The 21,649-nt window shown below is 43.2% G+C and overlaps 1 protein-coding gene across 7 annotated transcripts in view; it reads left to right on the plus strand.

The window, feature by feature from the left end:
• The window catches only part of PTPRE (protein tyrosine phosphatase receptor type E), a 244,273-nt gene that overhangs the window by 163,035 nt on the left and 59,589 nt on the right, over positions 1-21,649 (plus strand). For 5 of the 7 annotated variants that reach the window (XM_030570079.1, XM_030570083.1, XM_030570082.1 and 2 more), the window contains 3 exons: positions 11,490-11,592; positions 11,880-11,953; positions 15,143-15,279. In XM_030570079.1, the coding sequence (XP_030425939.1) occupies positions 11,490-11,592; positions 11,880-11,953; positions 15,143-15,279 (314 nt within the window). Of the gene's footprint in view, positions 1-11,489; positions 11,593-11,709; positions 11,799-11,879; positions 11,954-15,142; positions 15,280-21,649 lie in introns of those variants that run through there. The other 2 variants (XM_030570084.1, XM_030570085.1) reach the window with 2 other exon arrangements.

Consider the following 21,649-nt stretch of genomic DNA (forward strand, 5'->3'; position numbering starts at 1 on the left):
CACTTCTTAGACATATTAATAAAATTGGAAAAGTCAGTTTTTACGAAGAGACGCTGTTCATCTTCAAAGTTTCACACTTAAATTCATTCCAATTTTGAGTAAATGTGGATAAAAGAAAACACATATTCAGTGATTTAATTAAATCTTAATTTAAATGATACAAGCAAGATGTGTAGTAGAAACTAAATTGGATTTTTAAGAAGTATCAAAGTCCTCATTATTTAAATATATATTAAGTACATATTTATAGGAAAAAAATGAACATTGACTGTTAGACAAAAATGCATATATGGCAAAAATGCTTTCCTGTATAAAGAGCCCAAATTAATAGGATTATGCACTTGTCTCATGCTTTCAATAGCCGTTGAACTGTGCAATAATCATTTTAAATCCAAAAATAAAGATTACTTGTTCCAGTACCAAATATTCTTCATTTGAAGAGATTATTCATACAGAAGGAGCTGAAGGATAGTAATAATTCCATTTAATCCCGCTGTCCTTCTGCGTGTTTTCAAATTTTATGAAGGATGCAAAAGTCACCATGAAAAGTGTGTGCTAGTTTTGCTGCATGTTAGTGTTCCAGAGATGTAATTTAAAAAAAAAAATGTTCACTGACTACTTGTTAAACAGGCAGACATATTACATTTATATTAACCATTGCTCAACAAGACTAATGCCATTCTTGTCCTTGGTCAGAGAGAGAACCATATTAAAGTGTGTGCTCTATTTTACAAAATATAGGTATTCTGTTCTGTCAGCATTCTCATTTGCTGAAGACAAAGCATCCCAAAAAATGTAATACCATGCCAATAAGCCAAAGATAACCTAATTAATATTTTATTTATTTTACTGATTTGGAATTACATTTAATAAGTGTCTGTCTATTGCTCTGGGCACATTCACAGTAGATTAAAACTTATGCTAACAAGTACAATTCAACATATAAATACAATATGCTGTTTATAGTATTGAAATAATAACTCAGTAACCCATGGTAATTGAAATGCTACTCAGTCTTAAGGGTATGTCTACTCTAGAAACTCTACAGCAGCACAGCTGCAGCTGCGCCTCTGAAGTGCAGTAGTGTAGACACTACAGAAATAGAAGGTTGGAAGTAATGTAAAGGCACTGTGGAATAGGTTTCAATGCCCTTTTCACTGGTCAGTCTTTCATATTAAATCAGTCAACAATTACACTGCTCTACAGCCAAAATGCTTCTGAAATAAATGTAGTCCAACTTTACTAATTCTGGGTTACTGAGAACGAAAACGATGCTTAAAATTGTTGATTGGCTCTAGTTTTCAAGATATACTGTTGGGTCAGTCTATACGATCCTTGACTTGGGAATGGCGGAGGATAAGTGAGTTATAAAGGGAAGGGAGCTCAATTTAAACCAGAAATGACTAAAATACATCTTTGACTGGATCTATGAATAAATCTATGACTGGGTTTGGACAGTACTTGCTTTTTAGGCAAAACAGTGAATGATGCAATCTGAAGCTGGTATTGCATCATACATGATATGAATTGCATCATGTTATTCCTAGAAGTCATGGATGATGCAATCATACGAAGCTTACATCACTCTGCTGAACAAATTGCCCTATATCAGCTCTAGAAATCATACAGTGTCGTGCTCTCTTATTTGTCAGTGTTTGATTTTGCAAAGGGACACATTTCTGTTTAGCCAAAGTGAGCAGAGATGCCTCGTACTTGTGTGAACAGTGCAGATAACTTCTGCTATGTTTGTGGTGAAGTGACTTTTGCATCACAAAAGCGCAGTATAACCACTATGGTTAAGAAAGCCTATCACCTTTCTTTTGGCTGCAAAATTGGAGATCAGGACAAGAGGTGGGCCCCACACATATGCTGCAACACTTGTGCAAGAAATCTTCGCCAGTGGTTGAACAGGAAAAGGAAATCTATGCCTTTTGCAGTGCCAATGATTTGGAGAGAGCCAACAGATCATACCAGCAATTGTTACTTCTGCATGGTGCCTCCAGTTGGGAAAGGTGTGTCAAAGAAGAAAAAGTGGACTGTGCATTATCCAAACATTCCATCAGCTATACGCCCAGTACCCCACGGAGAAGGACTGCCGGTTCCTGATGCACCAGAATCATTTTCATTTGAGTCAGACGAGGAAGAGGAAGAGGATGAAACTTCTGGTCCTGAACCATCAATGTCACAGGACCCACATTTTCTCCCATCCTCCTCCTCTGAACCACACCTCATAACACAAGGTGAACTGAATGACCTTGTCAGGGATTTGGAACTACCCAAGAGTAAGGCAGAGCTGTTGGGCTCCAGACTACAGCAGTGGAATCTCCTGGCAGGCTATCAGGGCAAATGGAGCCCATCAATGCTTGCAGACTATTGCTGGACAGTGACAAGAGATGCTCCATTTAATGAATACAAGAGACAAGCCAAGAAGCGCCAAGTAGACACTGAATAGGACTAAACTATGTACATAATAGTTTTTTGCCTTTTGTTTCATAATACATTTTATTTATAGAACGCTTTTGCTGATTTTTAAAGTGTTACATAAACAGGACAGGTGAAATATTATCATGTAAAGCAACCATAAACACATGAAAAGACCTAGGTTTACAATTTATGATTAAAACTCTACTATCTACACAATATACATAGGCATAAAATGTAAAAACTTAAATATCTTAGAAACAGTAGCCAATCAGTTGTTTTAATTGTCATATTTGAATTCAGCACATCAAAATACATAATAAATATCACATTTTATCTCTGAAGCAGATGACTTCTCAAAAATTGTAGACTAGTGTTATCCATCAGTTCTCTCCAGTGCTGATACACCAATCTAGGCATCATCTATGGATTGAGTTATGTTGGATTATGTTCAGAATTAGACCCAAAGGTTCCTCCTCCTCTTCATTTTAGACACTACCCTGCTCTTTTCATGTAATAAAATGAGGCACAGTCAGAAATTCAGCATCATTAAAGGAAGTGCTGAGACAAGTTCTTGAATATTTATCAAGACAGTGCGGGAGAGTCTTGGACCTCTCGCTGAAACACACTTTCAGACTTATACTTCTTTAAAACCCAGGTTTTTTTAACAAATATATTATTTAGTTGTATTATAACAGCGCCAAAGAGCCCAGCCACGAACCAGCACCCCATTTTGTTAGACGTTTTACAAACACAGAACAAGTCTTTCTTTTGTTTCTTCATTCTTCCTCGGTTCCTTCAGACTTCATATATTGGTGTGTTATCCTTCAGTGGGTTTTCTGATATCTTAATTCACTCCAGTTTCTTTCCTTGTGCCTTCTTTGTCCCCTCTCTGTTTTTTCCTTTCATTTTAGTATTTATCAGTCTGTCTGACTACTTGTTTCATGTATATGTGTGTGTTGCTCATTACTCAGTTACTGCAAAAAAGCAGAAACAAGTTGCTTCCATGATGCTGTCAGTTCCCCTGCCCCCCAAATGTAGGTTGAGAGACGTTATTTTGGGCCATTGCGGATTGCCCCATTGGCATACATTTTTTCCACACAATAGTCACAATTCTCACTTCACAAGTTCACTCATACCTCATGTAGATAGAGTAGCTGTATGGCTTTTAAACAAGGAGAAGAGCTTGCTGTGTGAGAATGAAGTAAATGAGCTCCAGTGTGCAGCATAGGTACACATTGACCATGCTTGCCTATCTCCATTACACTCAAGGTGATTCTCAGAATATGGGCTGAAGATCTATTTTTATTGAGCTATCATACATTTTTAAACATAAGCACACTAAAACAGAGCTAATGCATGGAGGAGTCAATCCTGTTGAATCATTCATTGTGGTCACACAGTGGATTCAAGCAGAAGGGAAGCATCTGTAGTGCTTTTTACAACACACAGGAAATTGGCTTGAACTAGCTTCTAACTTCGCTTTTGAATTAGCTTTTAACTTAATTATCAAGCTCAGTTAGCAGCCAATTGATCTCATATTATATATTTTTGTTTACAGGAAGTGTGACAAGGTTCCTCCTCTGTCTTGGTGGGTCCTGTGCTTATTGGCGCATTTGATCGCCTCAGAAGTTCACGGCAGCCCTCAGTTTGGCCACTTCTGCTAGTGGCTCCAACCTGCTGTTAACTCAGCAAACCTCAGCACTGGTCAGCATGGGAAAGGGAGGAGAATGATCCCTGTAGTCTCTGCTGACCCACCTAGTGAGTCGGGGGGACAGGCTCTATGTATTTTGCTGCCTCAAGCACGGCAGTCAGGTCGCCTTCGGCAGCACGCCTGTGGGTGGTCCACTGGTCATGTGGAGTCGGCAGTGTTCTGCAGGTGTTCTGCCGGTCCCGCGCCTTCTGCCGGTCCCGTAGCTTCGGTGACGGGTACGCCGATCACCCGCAGAAGGCTGCCTGATTGCCACCCTCACAGTGGCTGGCAGGCCGCCCCAGGCATGCACTTGCTGCGCTGGTGCCTGGAGCCACCCCTGGGCCAGGGACCTTCCCCTCTGGTCCCGGTCAGCTCCTCTTATATCAAATAGGGAGTTGGGGGGATGGAAGGGAACCCGGGCCCCCCCACTACTCTGGGTTCCAGCCCAGGGCCCTGTGGATCGCAGCTGTCTACAGTGTTTCCTGTAACAGTTGTGCGACAGCTACAACTCCCTGGGCTACTTCCCATGGGTTCCACCCAACACCTTCTTTATTCTCACCACAGGACCTTCCTCCTGATATCTGATGACGCTTCTACTCCTCAGTCTTCCAGCAGTACAACTTCTCACTCTCAGCTCCTTGCGGGCCTCTTGCTCCCAGCTCCTCACATGCACCTCACTAACTGAAGTGAGATCCTTTTTAAACCAGTATTAGAGGGGTAGCCGTGTTAGTCTGGATCAGTAAAAGCAGCTAAGAGTCCTGTGGCACCTTATAGACTAACAGACGTTTTGGAGCATGAGCTTTCGTGGGTGAATACATGCAACCGACAAAGTGGGTATTCACCCACGAAAGCTCATGCTCCAAAACGTCTGTTAGTCTATACAGTGCCACAGGACTCTTTGCTGCTTTTTTTTAAACCAGGTAACCTGATTTAACCTGCCTGTCCTATTTGATTCTAGTAGCTTCTTAATTCGCTCCAGGTGTCCCAATTAGCCTGCCTGCCATAACTGGTTCCAGCAACATCCTGATTGTTCTGGAACAGCCTATTATCTTACACAGGGAAAAGGGACCTGCATAATCTGGGGCTAATGTATCTACTTTCTATCACTCTCCTGTAGCCATCTGACCTGATCCTGTCACAGAAGATATGAATATAACAAACAATAGTGCACTAATCTATAAATACATATATAAACTATCCAATTCCTGACATGATAAAAACCAGAATAATAATAAAATGTTAATATGAGCAGATAGACAAATTTGGGTCTTAAAAAACCCCAAATATTTCATTTTAGGACTTTTCTGTATTTTTGTCCTGTGTTAGAAGTCATTTACAGTGTTTGGATTTAAAACAAATAGTATGTTTTATAAATGTGTGTTAGGGGAAAAATACTGTTGCTCCTTTTTGACCCAAGTGATCAGCCAAATATCAGGGTCCTGCGAGTTGTTCACTAGCAGGAGAAATTGATGCTGGAGTCTGGTATCTATAATGCAATGCTGTTTATTTACAAAAAATGTATAAAGTCCTGTTTCTCAAAACACAGTGACAATCAAACAAAAGGAGACAGCTTCTTTGCTCCCAGCTCCAAGCTTCTTTCAGCCAACACTTAACTCAAAAACTTTCTCTCTTATCTTTTTCTTAGGGTCACACTCCAGTGCTTTTGTGGCTGGTGCTTCCTTGCTGCCTTCTGTTTCCTAACCTTCTGGTGGTTTTCCTGCTTGTGCTTTCCCCCACCTGTCTCACCCCTCCTCAACCCGCTCTCTACTAAAATACCTAGTGAAGCCCCTCTGCCACCTGTTTCAAGTTGCTGAGAGAACTCGTGTGCCTTTTCGTTTCGGGCAGTGACATGTGCCTGTGTTCTAGTTGGAGTCCCCTGTTGTTTCAGCTGCCTGGTTCCGTAAAGCAGCTTAATGACTCTTTAGAATGATTTATATCCACCCACCACCGAGTTTCAAAAAGATTTAACCCAACCTATAATAGTTCTATTTAACAAGTACTGGGTTGGTATAACTGAGGGTATAGCTACACTAGCAATGTTAAAGTGCTGCTGCACTCGTGTGCACCAGTGTTGGGAGAGAGCTCTCCCAGCGCTGTAAAAAAAACCCACCCTCACGAGGGGAGTAGCTCTCAGCACTGGTGCACTGTCTACACTGCCACTTTACAGCGCTGAAACTTGCAGTGCTGAGGGGAGTGTTTTTCACGTCCCTGAGCGAGAAAGTTGCAGCGCTATAAAGTGGCAGTGTAGACAAGGCCATCGGAAGGTGCACCATCCTCAACACTAACCTGCCTCCATTACCATGGAAGCTCACAGCACTTGCTGTGGGGCTGTTGTAGGAGCTGAAAATAATCAGAGTGCAATAACAGCCCAGCTGTGCCCTAGACTGCAAGGGAGTCCCTGTAGAACCATTCTTCTGGGTCCATGCCACTCAGGGAATCTCCTTATCCTGGGGCTGATTCTATCAGCTTTCTAGCCCTTTTACACTGGTTACTTGGGTCTGAAGGGGCTGCAATGGCCAGAATTACATCCTTGCCCGAGGAGTTTATAATCTAAGGGTCTGAATCTTCGGGACCAAGCCCTTGCACCTGCTAGGCTCTACATTCAACATAAAACAGGTAGGGATGACGACAAGGTATGGAGGAGGAGGAGGAGGAAGAAAGATCACCAGATACTTATTGTTACATATGCTGTTTTTGGTTCCTAGTTTGGTTTGGTTTTGATTTTAATTAGAATACTTTAATTAGGAACAGAACGAAGCCGGGGGAACATTACAAGATAAGGAGCACTAGCACCAGAAAACGCAAATCAGGCATTTGGAAATGTGGCGATAGTGACAAAGCGATGCAGAATCACATGGCCCAAACTTTGAGGAAAACCAGTGTCATGGCCCTAATTTCTTCCCAAAGTGGAACTCAGTGGGTATTTCAACACATTTCTGGAAAATCCCTGGGTTTATGATTTTAAAGCTGCCATTCTAAGTAGAGAGTTACATGGTTACTGGACCACTGTTTATTATATCTGTTTGTGGTGTAATGGTTGAAAACTTTCCATGGCAATGACCAGAATGAGGATCTACAGTCAAAATAATTTGCTTCCTCAGCATGTACTTGTCTATGTCTCAGTTCCCTGCAGCAGCACTGATTAAAGAAGTAGTTTTGGTGCTACAATCATTCAGTCTGCCCTTGAAGTGTTTAATTTCTCTTATTACATAGATGGCCACTGTCAGGACTCTGAATTTATAAAAGGTCTGGGGCAAAGTAATCTTGCTCTTTAATTTCTGAATTTTGTTAATAAATTAGCGGCCCAACCTTTGGGGAAAATACAAAATAATAAATGTGATCAACATTTAAAAAGCATGTGATACCTGCATGCAGCTCTCACACATAGTGTAAGGCTGCTGGTCTGACATCACTGTTTTGTTTAAATTCATGGGACTGTCATGGAGGACAGAGGAAGGGGCCATCTGTGTTTCCAAGCTGACTTCCTTGACATCAGGTGGCCAGGGGAGAAACAAGACTGTGATGTAGCACTCATAGAGCTGCTTAAGCCTGTGAGTGCCATGCTCTGTCCCTTGAAATCAGGATATGTAAGCAGGGTTGACATACCAGTCACCATCCTGTGGCAGAAAATCTCTCAGCAGTGGTATTTCCTAATGTTGCTACATGGGACTACATCTTAAGTCAATGCAGAACCTTGAGGTGGAGCAGAATGCAACCTACTTATTAAGCAGTGCTTCCTGGTAATAATGCATGACACTTGAGCTCTGAGATCTGCTCTGGCTGCCTACTGATTTCCAGACTGAATTTGAGATGATGTTTTTGACTGTAAAGCCCTAAATAGTGTGGGATGTTGATGCTTGAGAGACCACCTCTTTCCTCATGTCACATTGCTACAGCAGAGGGGTTTGAGTTGGATCCCCCTCAGTTTAAAAGGGAGATGACTCTAGAGGGCTCTCCATGAGGGTCTTCGGTTCTGAAACCAGCTGTCTGATGTGGTCCAAATTAGCCCAAGAAGGCATACTGCAAGGCACATCCATTGGGTTGGGTTGTGCAAGAAGAAAGGGTTATGTCTGTGTCAGGGAGGGGAGTTTTGTGCTTGGGGACGGAGGGAGAATTCCTTGGGGAGTTGAGGGTTTTTTTGTTTTGTTTTTTTGCTGTGGGAGGTGGTAAACTGCTATTTTATATTTTTTGTTCTTGTAATTTGTGTCAGTACATATCGTGCTTTGGGTAGACAGTCCTTTTGTGCTCCTATAAATAAAATATCACATGATGGGACATCCTCCACGGTACTCTCCAGCTGAATTTCCCAGTGTCTAAAGAGGGGAAGCATATGATGGCCTCCATAACTAGAGTTTGTTATTTAATTGTTTTGTTTGTTCTCTGCTAAGCCTTAATTTCTGTGCAGAAAACACTACTGTTGCTATAAATTAGTGGCTAACTGATGCACGCTCCATCTGGGTCATGGTGCAACATAGAGATCGTGAAACCTAAACAAAACAAATGTATGTTTTCTTTCTTGCCTATCATTTCTTGTTCTTTCATCTTACATGTCATTTTTATGCTTTATTTCCCATATCACATGAGCCTACCAGTCTCTGTTTAATATTATGTTGATGGAGTCATTCCTTCCTAGAATATCTTTCTACCTCAAATTATATATGCCTAAATCTTATTTTCTGTCCTAATTCCATATCTACCCAGTGATGTATCCTCTCTCTACATCCATATTGTATTTTCTTTTCTTCTTATCCCAATCTATTCTTTTTCTCTTCCATTTTATATAATCCTTACTCTAACATAGTCAGTTTGTACTGTGAAGTACTTAGAACAGGAAACCGGGAGTAAGGCTCATGCTCGTCTCTGTGCATGTATGCACAGGATGTACCTGCAAAAAGAGAAGAATTCTTCCTTTAGAACATGGTTTCTCTTTTTCCCCTCCACTGCGGGGACCCCAGGAGGTTTTGGCTGTGTGGGATTAGGAGAATTGGATAGGATTCTCCTGACTTTCTACCCCACAGGGGGAAGCAGCACAGCTAAAGCCTGGGCTGATGGAGTTTTTGGTTTTGTTTGAACTGCATGGTTGTCTGGAGCATGAGATACTGTAAGTCAAATTGTGGACTACTATTAAAAGTTACTACTAGCATAAAGAAACAGGAAATAAAAATTCAATATTAAAATCAACTTAATTTTGCAGTATTCAGTATTGGCAAGTAGCAGCATAAGCCCTAAAACTATATGTAATTGATGCCAGGTACAGTAGAACCTCAGAGTTACCAACACCTCAGGAATGGAGGTTGTTTGTAACGTTGAACAAAACATGATGGTTGTTCTTTCAAAAGTTTACAACTGCACATTGACTTAATGCAACTCTGAAACTTTACCTTGCAGAAGAAAAATGCTGCTTTCGCTTTATTTTTCTAGTAGTTCACGTTTACGTTTAACACAGTACTGTACAGTATTTGCTTCTTTATTTTTTTTTTGGTCTCTGCTGATGCCTGATTGCATCCCTCCAATTCCAAATGAGGTGTATGGTTGACTGATCAGTTTGTAACTCTGGTGTTCATAACTCTGAGGTTCTATTGTAGCTTGTACCAGATATGTACCAAAAGAGCACCTCGTGTGCTGTGTTGCATCTGTTGAGCAAAGTAAATATTCTTGACCAGATCCTCAACTAGTATAAATCGGCATAACTTCATTGACTTCACTAGAATTCTCCCTCCTCCCCCCGTATCTGGTGCTCTGTACTTTGCACATTAGGTGCATTACAAACCAGCAACTAGCCACCTGCAAAAACAGCCAAACAAGAAATCGTATGTCAGTCTAATGCCTGGAACCTTTAAATATAATTCTAAAATCTTGCATCAAATATCTTAGCCTGGTAAATTTATACTGGGAGGCGGGGGAGAATATGCTTTCTCAGTCACCAGGTCTTCACACTTCTGGTAATTAACTTTGCAATTCTCTCAGTTGCTCCCACAAATATAAAGGACATATTAAAGAGCTATATGCAATGTTGTTGTAGACATGTTGGTCCTAGGATATTAGAGAAGGTGGGTGAGGTAATATTTTTTATTGGACCAACTTCTACTGGTGAGAGAGACTTTTGAGCTACATAGAGCTCTTCCTCAGGTCTGGGAAAGGTACTCAGAATGTCACAACTAAATACAAGGTCAAACAGATAGTTTAGCATAAGTAATAATATTCTTACAGGTCCATTAATCAGATAAAATTTTTCTAATATCCCTTCAGGAAAATACCCAGTATAATGTAATAAAGAAACAGATGCAAAACCTACAGACATACCTCCTCTGCCAGTGGTTTGAGCATTGGCCTGCTAAACCCAGGGTTCTGAGTTCAATCCTTGAGGGGGCCAGTTGGGGATTGGTTCTGCTTTGAGCAGAGGGTTGGACTAGATGATCTCCTAAGGTCCCTTCCAACCCTAATAATCTATGATTCTATGATCAATACCCTCCAGAACATGTCTTTTAAGATCCTACACATGCCTATCACAACATGTGTTATACCTCATCCAGTGCACTATGTGCCCCAGTAACAGTTATGTGGGTGAAACCAGACAGTCGCTATGCTCTTGAATGAACTCACATAGGAAAATGATAAAAGATGAAAAGCATCACATCACCCGTGGGAGAACACTTTTCATGAAGCGATTGCTCTATATCTGACCTACCAGTCCTCATCCTCAATGGAAACCTGCGCAACATTTTCAGAAGATGAGCTTGGAAGCTTAAATTCATAATTTTTCTTGATAATAAAAATCATGATCTTAATTAAGATACTGGATTTATAGCTCATTACAACAATCTGTAACCACTCTAACCCCCTTTTTGTCCTATGACTACAGGGGTGTTTAACAGGCCACTTCAGCTTGAATGGTTCTTTAGAATATATGCAAACTAAGTATGCTAAACTACCTTTTTTATCTTGTGTTTAGCTGTGAATACCTGTCCAAGGACTGAGGAAGAGCTTTGTATATCTTGAAAGCTTGTCTCTCTCTCTCACCAACAGAAGCTGGTCCAATAAAAGATATTATCTCGCTCACCATATTCAAGAGCTGACAGCTGGTAGCACAGATTTTAAAAATATGTTCCCTTAATTGTGGGTTTCAGCTTTGTATTTATTCACTAAAAAGCACTGTTGATATTTTTTACAAATTGATACAGTCAAACCACCACACACAGCCACCAAATCTATGTTCCATGGGAACTTTGGCCCTAGAAGTAGGCCTTTTGGAAACTGTACAGTGTATTTAAATCAGTTTTTGAAAGTATTAGGTATGTTTGTCCAATATTATCTTTGCTACACTGAGAATTCCATCACAACAATCTGTCACTCTCGGTGTTTTTTTAATTTATAGAACCTCCAGAAAAGAACAGTTCACACCAGCAACTACTGACTTCAATGTTGATCCTGCTTCTTGTATTCATCATTTTCATTCTTCTGGCTGGGTATTTTTTCAGGTAGGGAGCTGTTAAACACAGCACTCAAAACTAGATTGGTCATGTTTTGATATGATCTAATAAGGAAATGAAAGCGGTTCTACATATATGCAGTAACTGAAGTCTCAGACCACAGTTTAGAGTAGCGGAGGATGCCGTATGTTGCATTTTATCATTAATCATTACCATCTGAAGATGAACAGAAAGAGTTTCTCCAGAATTACATGGTTTGTACAAGTTAATCTGGAAGAGTATTTGTTACCTTTTAACGCAATTATTCAAATTAATTTGGTTTTGTGGAATTTAAGGTTCAGAAAACATAGGAAAGCTGTTGTGACCTCCAGTGACAAAAAGATGCCAAATGGAATCTTAGAAGAGCAAGGTAATGAAATGTTGGCTTTGTTTTTTAGAATGAATTTTACTCTCTCTCTCTCTGTCTGTGTACACACTTTAATTTTGAAAGTTAAGAATTCAATTCTCTAAACTTTGAGGATTACTTGTATCTTTTTATTGTATCATTTTAGTGCTGGCTTTATTTATTTAAAAGAAAACAAAGAAGAAAACTTCCCTCTCTCTTCCTTCTCCTTTCTGTTTAATAATTTACAGCTTAAAGTTGTAACTTTACCAGATTTTGTTTCTCCATGGCAATTCTCATAACTGGTTTGTTAGTGAAAGATTCCTCATGACAGCTGAGTTATCTGCACCAGTTTTCAGCTGAAGAAAAAAAGGATAGAAACATTTGTGTTAAAAAAGAAAAAAGACATATGCATGAAGAACTACTTTGTAACTCTGTGACCAGATTAAAAAGTCTAAGGGGGATGAGTGGGAAGGTACTGTAAGAGAATAGAATTTTTTTAAAAAGATGAAGTCCAAAAATTGAAAATATTCACCAATAGATTTTCAGATGTTTTTATTAAGAGCATAGCAAATTAGACTAGATTTGGACCATCAAGCACAATAAAGATTAAAAGATGGCGAAGTTGCTGGGGAATTATAGGTCATCCATATATTACTCATGCCATAATGATGAGGGAGTAAACAATTTTTAAAAAAAGGGAAAAAGCAATCACAAGGGAGAATTACCTGCATTTTCTATGGCTTTCATGTTACTACATGCAAACTGAAAAACTGTTTACTGTATTCACAATTCTAAATATAAACCAAATGAGCGTAACTTCCTGTTCAGTGTTAAATTTCCTAACATCAGTTAAAACAGCATTGATGTTTCCAATGTACTGAGATATACTAGCCATCAAGCAGAACGCTGTTACTCTGTAGAATGGCTACTACATGAACTATTAAGCAGCATGGTTGTTGAAAGTAGCGTTGTCACTGTCTGTTTCTAGGGAAGTGTTTTGTTTTTCTTTTAAACAAAGTTTCTAATCTCAAGGAAGCTTCCTCTACCATGATTTCAAAACTCTTCTACTTCACTGTTGTTTTAAAATACAATATGTTTGCACACTGGATCTAATTTTCTAACCAGTCTACCTGTGCACAATTGTCATAAAGCTAGCAGATCTAGCTGGCTGGTGCAAGGGAATTCCTGGGTGTCAGGTGCTACACAAAGCATCCCATAGGGAGGTAATTGCTGTAAAAGAAACATGCTGGAGCACCTTGGTCTGCTAGAACAGCCACTTTAGCTGTGGGCATCTGGCACAACACTACCCCCTGGATCGATGTTCTGGGGATTAATGTACCTAGGTCGATTTGGCAGGAAGACCTGCCAAATAGACCCGCAGATTGCTCTCTAGTTGACCCTGGTACTGTACTCCGAACAAGAAGAGTAAGTTAAGTTGACTGGAGAGTGTCTCCTGTCGACCCAGCATAGTGTGAACCCCGCAATAACTCGACCTAAGCTACGTCAACTCCAGCTACCTTATTCATGTAGCTGGAGTTGCATAGCTTAGGTCAATTTACCGCGATAGTATAGACATGGCCTCAGAGCGGCCAGCAACTTGGGACTGAACTCCCTTTTTTCCTTGATCTATGCTTGGTGCAGAAAGACCAGACCACGTGTTTGCATTTTTGCAGGTATGCATTGGTGCCTACAATGAATTGCAGGTGGAAAAGTATTCTTTCAAAATTCAGGTCCTGTTTAAATGCAGACTACTGTCTACATGGCACAAATATTGTTTTCCACTGTTTTGGGATAGAAACTAAATTAAAGCACTGATGCTTCCTATACTTTTGGTTAAAGATGCAATAGAAATGCTTCAAACAAGTCTCATGAATTTGTTACCTTCTTAAAGCAGTTTATTGAGACCAAAACACTTACCTAATTGTAGTTATTGTAAATATTACAGCGTTTCTGGTGTCTGGCTTATTTTGGAGAAATAAAACCATTTGTAAAATAGATTTAATAATTATTTTCCTTAAACTGAGTATTTTAAACGAATTTCTCCTCCAATCCCCACACCTCACAGTGAGTATGAGGAACTGAGGGATCCTATTGCCTCCCCATGTGATGTTTCTTCAGATTTTTATTCTGTTACAAAGTAAAGTCAGAAACTCTAATTATTAACATTAGGACACAGGCTTCTGAGGATTGTTTTAATCAAGTGTGTGTTCAGAGAAATCTCTCAGCTTTTTACTGTATTTTTATGGAAATCAGCTCTGTCGTTAGTTTGACTATAGTATAATTGTAGCCGTGTCAGTCTTAGGATGTTGGCTCAATAAGAGATATTACCTCACCCACCTTGTCTCACTAGTTTGATTCACATTTTGTAAGAGGCATTCTGTTCCTTTTTCCAAGATGTTTCACAAAACTAATTGTATCGTCATTTGATTAATGGAATACATCTCTACCCCGATAGAACGCCATCCAATATAACACGAATTCGGATATAACGTGGTAAAGCAGCGAGGAGCCCCGGGCCCTTTAAAGTTCCACCTGCGCCTGCTGCTTTACCGCATTATAGCCGAATTCATGTGGTGCCCCGGGCCTTTTAAATCACCACCCAAGCCCCGCTGCCAGAGCTCCAGTGGTGATTTAAAGGGCCCGGGGCTCTGGCCACTGTGGGGAGCCCTGGGCCCTTTAAATCCCTGCCTGAGTTCCGCTGCCAGAGCTCCGGTGGTGATTTAAAGGGCCCGGGGCTCTGGCCACTGTGGGGAGCCCTGGGCCCTTTAAATCCCTGCCTGAGTCCCGCTGCCAGAGCTCCGGTGGTGATTTAAAGGGCCCAGGCTCCCTGCAGCAGCTGGAGCACCAGGCCCTTTAAATCCCTGCCGGGGCTCTGGCAGTCAGGCTCAGATGATGATTTAAAGGTCCTGGGGCTCTGGCCACTGCGGGGAGCCCCGGGCCTTTTAAATCCCCGCCCAAGCCCCGCTGCCGGAGCTCCGGCGATGATTTAAACGGCCGGGGCTCCCCACAGTGCTGGAGCACCAGGCCCTTTAAATCACTGCCAGGGAAGCCAGTCCAGTCCGGTGTACCAACCCAAACCTGATATAACGCAGTCTCACGTTAGACGGTGAGATTTTTTGGTTCCCGAGGATCGTGTTATATCAGAGTAGAGGTGTAATTAGTTGTCCCTCATTCTGAATATACTTTTGACATTTATTTTCTCTGGTTTGACAGAACAGCAAAGGGTGATGCTGCTCAGCAGGTCTCCCTCTGGCCCAAAGAAATACTTTCCTATTCCAGTGGAGCATCTGGAGGAAGAAATACGGATAAGGTCAGCAGATGATGGGAAACAGTTTCGGGAAGAATTTAATGTAAGTCTGCTTGTTTTCTGTGTCATTTTTTATCACAGAGAAGAGACATAGGAAATCAAGAATGGATATGAACCCAAAAAATGTTGTTGGGTTTTTGTAATTAAATATGTGTGACATTGGCACTTATTGCATGGGGAATGCTGGGCAAGTGTAACCCACACACCTTCTGAGTGTGATGTTCTCTCCTCTCTAGTGGCACTGAGACGGTCCAGGGCCGGATTGACCTTTTGTGGGCCTGGCGCCAAACATATTTGTGGGCCCCCATGTGGTTGTGATGAGCCCCTTCCAAGTGTGGGCCTGGCATGACATAGTAAATGTGGTATTGCTGGGATGGGGATGAAACCATTTATTCAAAAACAAAATAAGATATTTGAAGCCACACTTGATTGAGACCTCCACTCAGCCCCTAGAGAACAAACTGGACTAACATCAGTGAACCCAGAATACCACTGAATTTGGTGTGTGTGGAGGGGAGTTGTTTGTTAGTTTTGTCTTTTTTGTTTAAACATTCAGCGCCTGCTTGGGGCCCTGAACACAAGTGCTTAATTAGCACACTTATGAGCCATACTAAGTCCGGATGTAGCAGTCAGTGATATCACACCTGCATCTTCTCACCACTGCCTCCTCTACCCAAAGTTATGTTTCGTAAAAACATTTTTTGAAAGCAGCATTTTCTACTTTGGTAAAATGTTTACAAAACTTTGGGGCAGAGTGTGGGGAGGAAAATTGCTGGTGCCCATCTTTTGCAAGAAGGAAAGGCCACTGGGAGACAGACACACACACACACTTTACCACAAAGGCTACCACAGTCCAGCCTCAAGCTCCTACTTGAGCCTTCACACCTGGGCTCTCCTCCCCCACTTCCCGTCCCTCCTACTATCCTCACCCCAAAGAAAGGCTCTCCTCAATCTCCCTGCTTCTGCCCACCGCCCCCCACTTTCCCTCCCTTCTACTACCCCCCAACCCTGAGCCAACCACCACCTTCAACTCAGACTTTCCTCTCCCTCCCTCTGCCCCCTGCCACACCAACCCCCACCTTAATATCCTGCTTCTCCTACACCCCCCACACAGAGTCATCATCTTCTCCCTGATTGCCCCACAACTGCCCCTTTCTCCCCAAACCATGCTGCTTCCCCTCTCTTCCTTGAATTGCAGGGGGGCAGTTTCTGGGCATTCCCATTGTCAGGGGGTGCAGCAGCCAGCATTGACAAGCCCCACTGTCACTGTCCCCCTTGCTCCCAGGGAACACAGACAACCACCTCCCACCCTGAAGTTACAGGGTCGAGACAGTGCCCAGGAGCCTCCAGGCATCACAGTCACTGGGGGGCTGCACACTTCCTAGGAGTTACAGTACCACAGCTGCCTCCAGCTCGCCACTGCCCAGGAAAATGGGGGAGATTTGTGGGTGGGGGGAGCCAGGAGCTCCCACCCTGTGCCCCAAGGGGGAGGGGAGGGTGCAGCGGGATTAGTGCCAGGAATCCTCTCCCTGCACCAGACCATTTCCTTGCTTGGGATTTCTTTTTGGTCCACTCCGCCCACTTCAGCTGGGGCAGCTGGCAACATGGCGCAGAGCATTCTGGGACTAGTAGGGCAGCTGTCTGTGGAGGTCCCAGGGCCCCAGTGGTACACAGCAGCGTGCAAACCACAACTCCCTTCCAAGTGTGGCCTGGGGCCATGGCACCACCAGAGCCATTGTAAACCACTGAGACCACTTAGTGATTAATGAGTCTGCTCAACAGCCTTAGCTAAGAGCCAGTTGGCTTTTAGGTCATGAAGGAGAGGCTCAGGTTCAGTCCCGTCTGCTGACGACCAGGATCTGTCTGTGTTACACAAGTACAGTGTAAGCTTCTCCAGCTTGCCAATGCTCTTCATTACTCATGTTTAACACCCAGTTATTTCTGTTCTGGTTCTTAGAGATACTGTTACATGTGTTGGATTGTACAGTTGTTTAGCCATGGGGACAAATGTCCACTAGGGCTTATGCTGGAGAACTAAACCGATTCTCATTTGTGCGCTCTCCTGAGTTTGAACACAGAAGTGTCTCAAAATAGAACTCTAATCCACTGAGCTGTGTCTCTCTCTCTTTCTCTCCCTTCCTTGATGCTACAGAGTACAGGCACCCGTTTTACTGAAAAAGTTATAAATTCTAATTAGGGTTGTGCTACTGAGTCACATTTGGAAAAATTGAACTGTTTTATTTTATCAGAGTCTGGGATCTTAAACTCTTCAGTCTTGATGCCCTCCTCCCTCAGAGGAAGGGGAAGGAAGATAGAAAGCTCTGCAGCATTCAAGCCTCTGAGAATGATAGTCTCCCCTCTGTAGGGAGAAGCTTATGGCTCAGGGGACAAGAGAGCCAAGGTCTTTTAAACCAGTATAGCTCAGTGATCTTTGGGAAACTCTGCTCTTTGGGGTTCTGCTCACATCTGCGTGCCATTTGTAAGGAGTGTGAGTGCCTCTCAGCAGTTCTCCAGTAAACCCACTTCTCAGCAGCATTATTGGCAGAGGAGCCCTGGTTCAGTTGGATGCCTGAGCAAGAAGGCTTTCCTGAGGTATTTTGCTTTGTCAGAAAGACAGCGTGTTTACTCCCCATTACCCCAGATTGACAGTTGTATGGTGGCTGTATAATGGGTTTTACTCAGCTCTTGTGGAGGTAGGGGAAAGTACAGTAAATCCTCACTTTAAGTCGTCCCAGTTAACATTGTTTCATTGTTATGTTGCTGATCAGTTAGGGAACATGCTCATTAAAAGTTGTGCAATGCTCCACTCTTACGTTGTTTGGCTGCCTGCTTCCTTCACAGCTGGCAGCCTCCCTATCCCCCTCCCCCCCCACAGTGCCTCCCGCTTGCTGGCAGACCCCGCGGATCAGCGCCTCCCCCACCCACTGCTGCAATCAGCTGGCTTGTGGCGTTTTGGGGGCAGGAGGGAGAGGGAAGGAGCGAGGACCCAGCGCGCAGTCTCCTCCTCCCTCCCCTGCCACAAGCCAGCTGATTGCCCTGGGCAGGAGACGGGGGGGAGGAAGGGGGAGCCTGCACGCCAAGTCCTCTCTTCTCCCCCCTCCCTCCTGTCCCCTAAACACTGCAAGCCAGCTGATTGCCCCAGGCAGGAGGGAGTGGGGTGGAGCAGGCATTTAGAAGGGAGGGGAGGGAGGAGCGAGGATGCAGCGTGGGAAGTAAAGGGGGAGGAGGCAGGGGGGGGAGAAGAGGCAGGTCAAGAACGGGAGCCTGGAGGGAGAGAGGGAGTGGGCAGGCTGAGGATTGAGTCCCCCACCAGCCCCTGGTGCTTGCAGAGTAGGGGAAACTGCCGCTGCTGCGCAATGTGCTTCTCCTAGCCTACAGCACCTTCAGCTTCCTTGCCTGCCTCATTGTCTGCAGAGCCAATGGGCTGTGCCTATGTGGGGTAAGGCGGGGGCGCCTCCCAACGATAGTACTGTATTGTATGTGCAGTATGTTTGTAAGCACACAGCACGTGCACACTACTCCCCCCAGCGCAGTATTAAATTGCTTGTTAAAAAATTGTTTAAAACTTATATAATGCTTTTTGTCTGCCAAAAAAAAAATTCCCTGGAACCTAACCCCCCAATTTACATTAATTTTTATGGGGAAATTGGATTCGCTTAACGTCGTTTCACTTAGTTGCAATTTTCAGGAACATAACTACAACGTGAAGTGATGAGTTACTGTATACCGTGTTGGGTCCACTCCCACGCTTCTGCAATTTCAGGGGCCATTCCACACCCACTTATTATTCATTTTCACTTCCCTCAACACCACATGGCAGAACTGAGCAGCTTAGAACTGTATATAGTATGTTAAATGCAGACTCAACTGGGCCAATACGCAACTATTATTAGGGTATGTCTACACTCGCAGAGTTTTCCCACTGTAAGTTTTACCGGTGATAGGGAACCTGCAAAATAAAAGAGCTGGTTTGTGTACTCACTTAATTCCTCAGGCATCAGAGAGTGTTTACATTAGCAGCACTTCCATTGCTGATAAGAGCAGTGCACTGAGGGCTGCTATCCCACAGTGCAACTCTCTCCATTTTGACGAGGGGCCTTGGCGCTGGGGAAGGGGGATCCTGGGGCATCTTGGGTCCCTGCACAGCCTCTGCTCCCCAAACACTGATCAGCTCCAGTAGCTCTGCATTGTTCCAAGCAGGGGATCGTTTGCTCCATGCAGCAGGCATTGTCATCTGGCCAGATGATCAGTGAGCACTTGCCAAGAAAACAGGAAGGGGAATTTCAAAGTTTCCGGGGCTTTACATGGGGAGGGGTGGATTTCTGTTTACCTGGCATCAGAGCAGCAGAGCTGCTTGCCAGCGTGGTCACCTAGGCACTATGGGATATCCTCAGGAGGCTAAAAGCTCTGTAAACAAGAAGAACATGTCTTCACTTGCACATCACTGCAAAAGCATCACCAGTAAGAGCTGTATGCCTCTCACGGAGGTGGTTCAGCTTCACCGCAAAAAGTCATTTATAAGTGTAGACGTTCGCATTTTGCGCAAAAAAGAGACTTTTTCCGCTTTAAATGGCAAGTGTAGACATGCCCTTAGATAGCGTAAGGTGGTGCCCTTAGGACTGAAAAACCGTATTAAGTGAGCTTCATAATTGGCAGCATTTTTTTTTATGTTGGTGATTTGATTATATGTTTGACATGTGTTCGTACTGCTGCTGCATGTGCAGTGTAGTCACTATCAAATGACAGGGTTACTTGAGTAACGTTTTTTAAAAATGTTAATTTAAGAAGAGTTGTATCCCAGTGCACTAGCACATTTGTGAATGTTGACTCTCCTAATTAACCCCCCCGGCATAGTCAGTGGTGAAACCTGGCAATCTATTTTTGTTTTAAAATGTGCGTTGCTTTGCTCATATTCTACAGTGTTCTCTAAATATGTGAAACTTTTGCTTGCAAACTGAATGAGTCTGACCACCATGGTAAGAGATCTATTTATGTAGGTTCACATGCAAAGAAATATATTAAAACATTGAGAAGAATGGTCAGTGAGGTATTCTGGATGGCTTTTTAGCATCTTTAGCTGCTTGCATGGAAGATGCGGATTACATTCTATCAGTTGTTTGCTCTACACTTGGTATTGTCAAAGACCAGAATGTGAGCAGTTGTCCCTAGAGGTTGGAGCAGGAGTCATACTTAGCAGTTGGAACAGGAGCCAGGAATAGGAGCTAAGGATCAGAGCTGGAATTAGAGGCCAAGGGTCAGAGTAGGAGCAGAGTTGGAAGTCATTGCTCAGAGCCAAGCTTCAAATCTGAGGCTGCAGTGAGGCAAGGCAGGGGTAGGGTTGGAACAAGGCAGGAGCAAGACTGGGAATAAGCAGAAGCAGTCGCAGCCATGGGTGAATGCTTTGAACAGTCGCTGAACTGCTGCTGGGATTAAGAGCTGGTCTGTTGATTTTTCCAATCAGGTGGCATACCCAATCAGGCAGCCTACTACAGGCCAGTTATGCTAATTTGGTTGCCTGGAGACTGGTTCTGCTGCAGGCCCCGCTTTCAAATTGATTCTGCTGCAAGCCCTCAAGGACAACTCTTAGTGGCCTCGGGGCCTGGTTTCTTGGGGTACCTCCAGCAGAACTTTCAGAACAGGTCCAGGGTGTGGATGTTCTATACTGGTTCCCAAGACCACTCATCCAGACTGCATCCTTCTGAGTCTACTATGTACCAGAATCTTCCCTTAATTTTCCAAGAGTCAAGGACTCAGAGGACCAAGTACTCCCCCTGTCCATGGACTGTTATGGGTGGCAGTGGAGGATTGGAGCACTTTGGGTATGAGTTCTCAGTATAGGGCTTTAAAAGTGAGATGTGAAAGATGGGTGATCTTCAAGGATTTGTGGAGCTGTAACCAGAAGGTCACTGGGTTCACCTGTTAAGTAATCTTGAAAGGATTCAGGTATTAACAGTCTAGTTTGGCAGATGGGCAGCTGGATTTAAGGTTCTGGGCAGAGAGCCACACCTTATCTCCTACAGCCAGATTTGGCCCGGTCTACATGAAGTTTGTAGGCTTCTTTGGGAGACTGCAGGTGTTCTGTGTGCTCCCAGTGCACCCGGTATAGGTGGGCAGCTGAATTCTCAGTGGTCAGTACTGGAGATCTCATGAGCAAATCTAGGTGGAAGTGGGTCTGAAAGCCATTGTTTGCAAAGAATGGGATATGTTGTCCTAGGGTGCGGATTGCATTGTTACGTGCGAATTCAGCATAGCACTGCAAGGGAAGCCTGTCATCCTGGTGGAAACTCAAAAGAAGGCAGTAAAGATACTGCTTCAAGATTTGATTGGCCTTTTCTATTTGCCCATTAGTATACAAGTGATAAGAGGATGAGAAGAGGGATTCGATGCCAAGGAGTCTGAGAAATTCCAGCTAG

Source organism: Gopherus evgoodei, chromosome 7, assembly GCF_007399415.2.
Source record: "Gopherus evgoodei ecotype Sinaloan lineage chromosome 7, rGopEvg1_v1.p, whole genome shotgun sequence".
NCBI lineage: Eukaryota > Metazoa > Chordata > Testudines > Testudinidae > Gopherus > Gopherus evgoodei.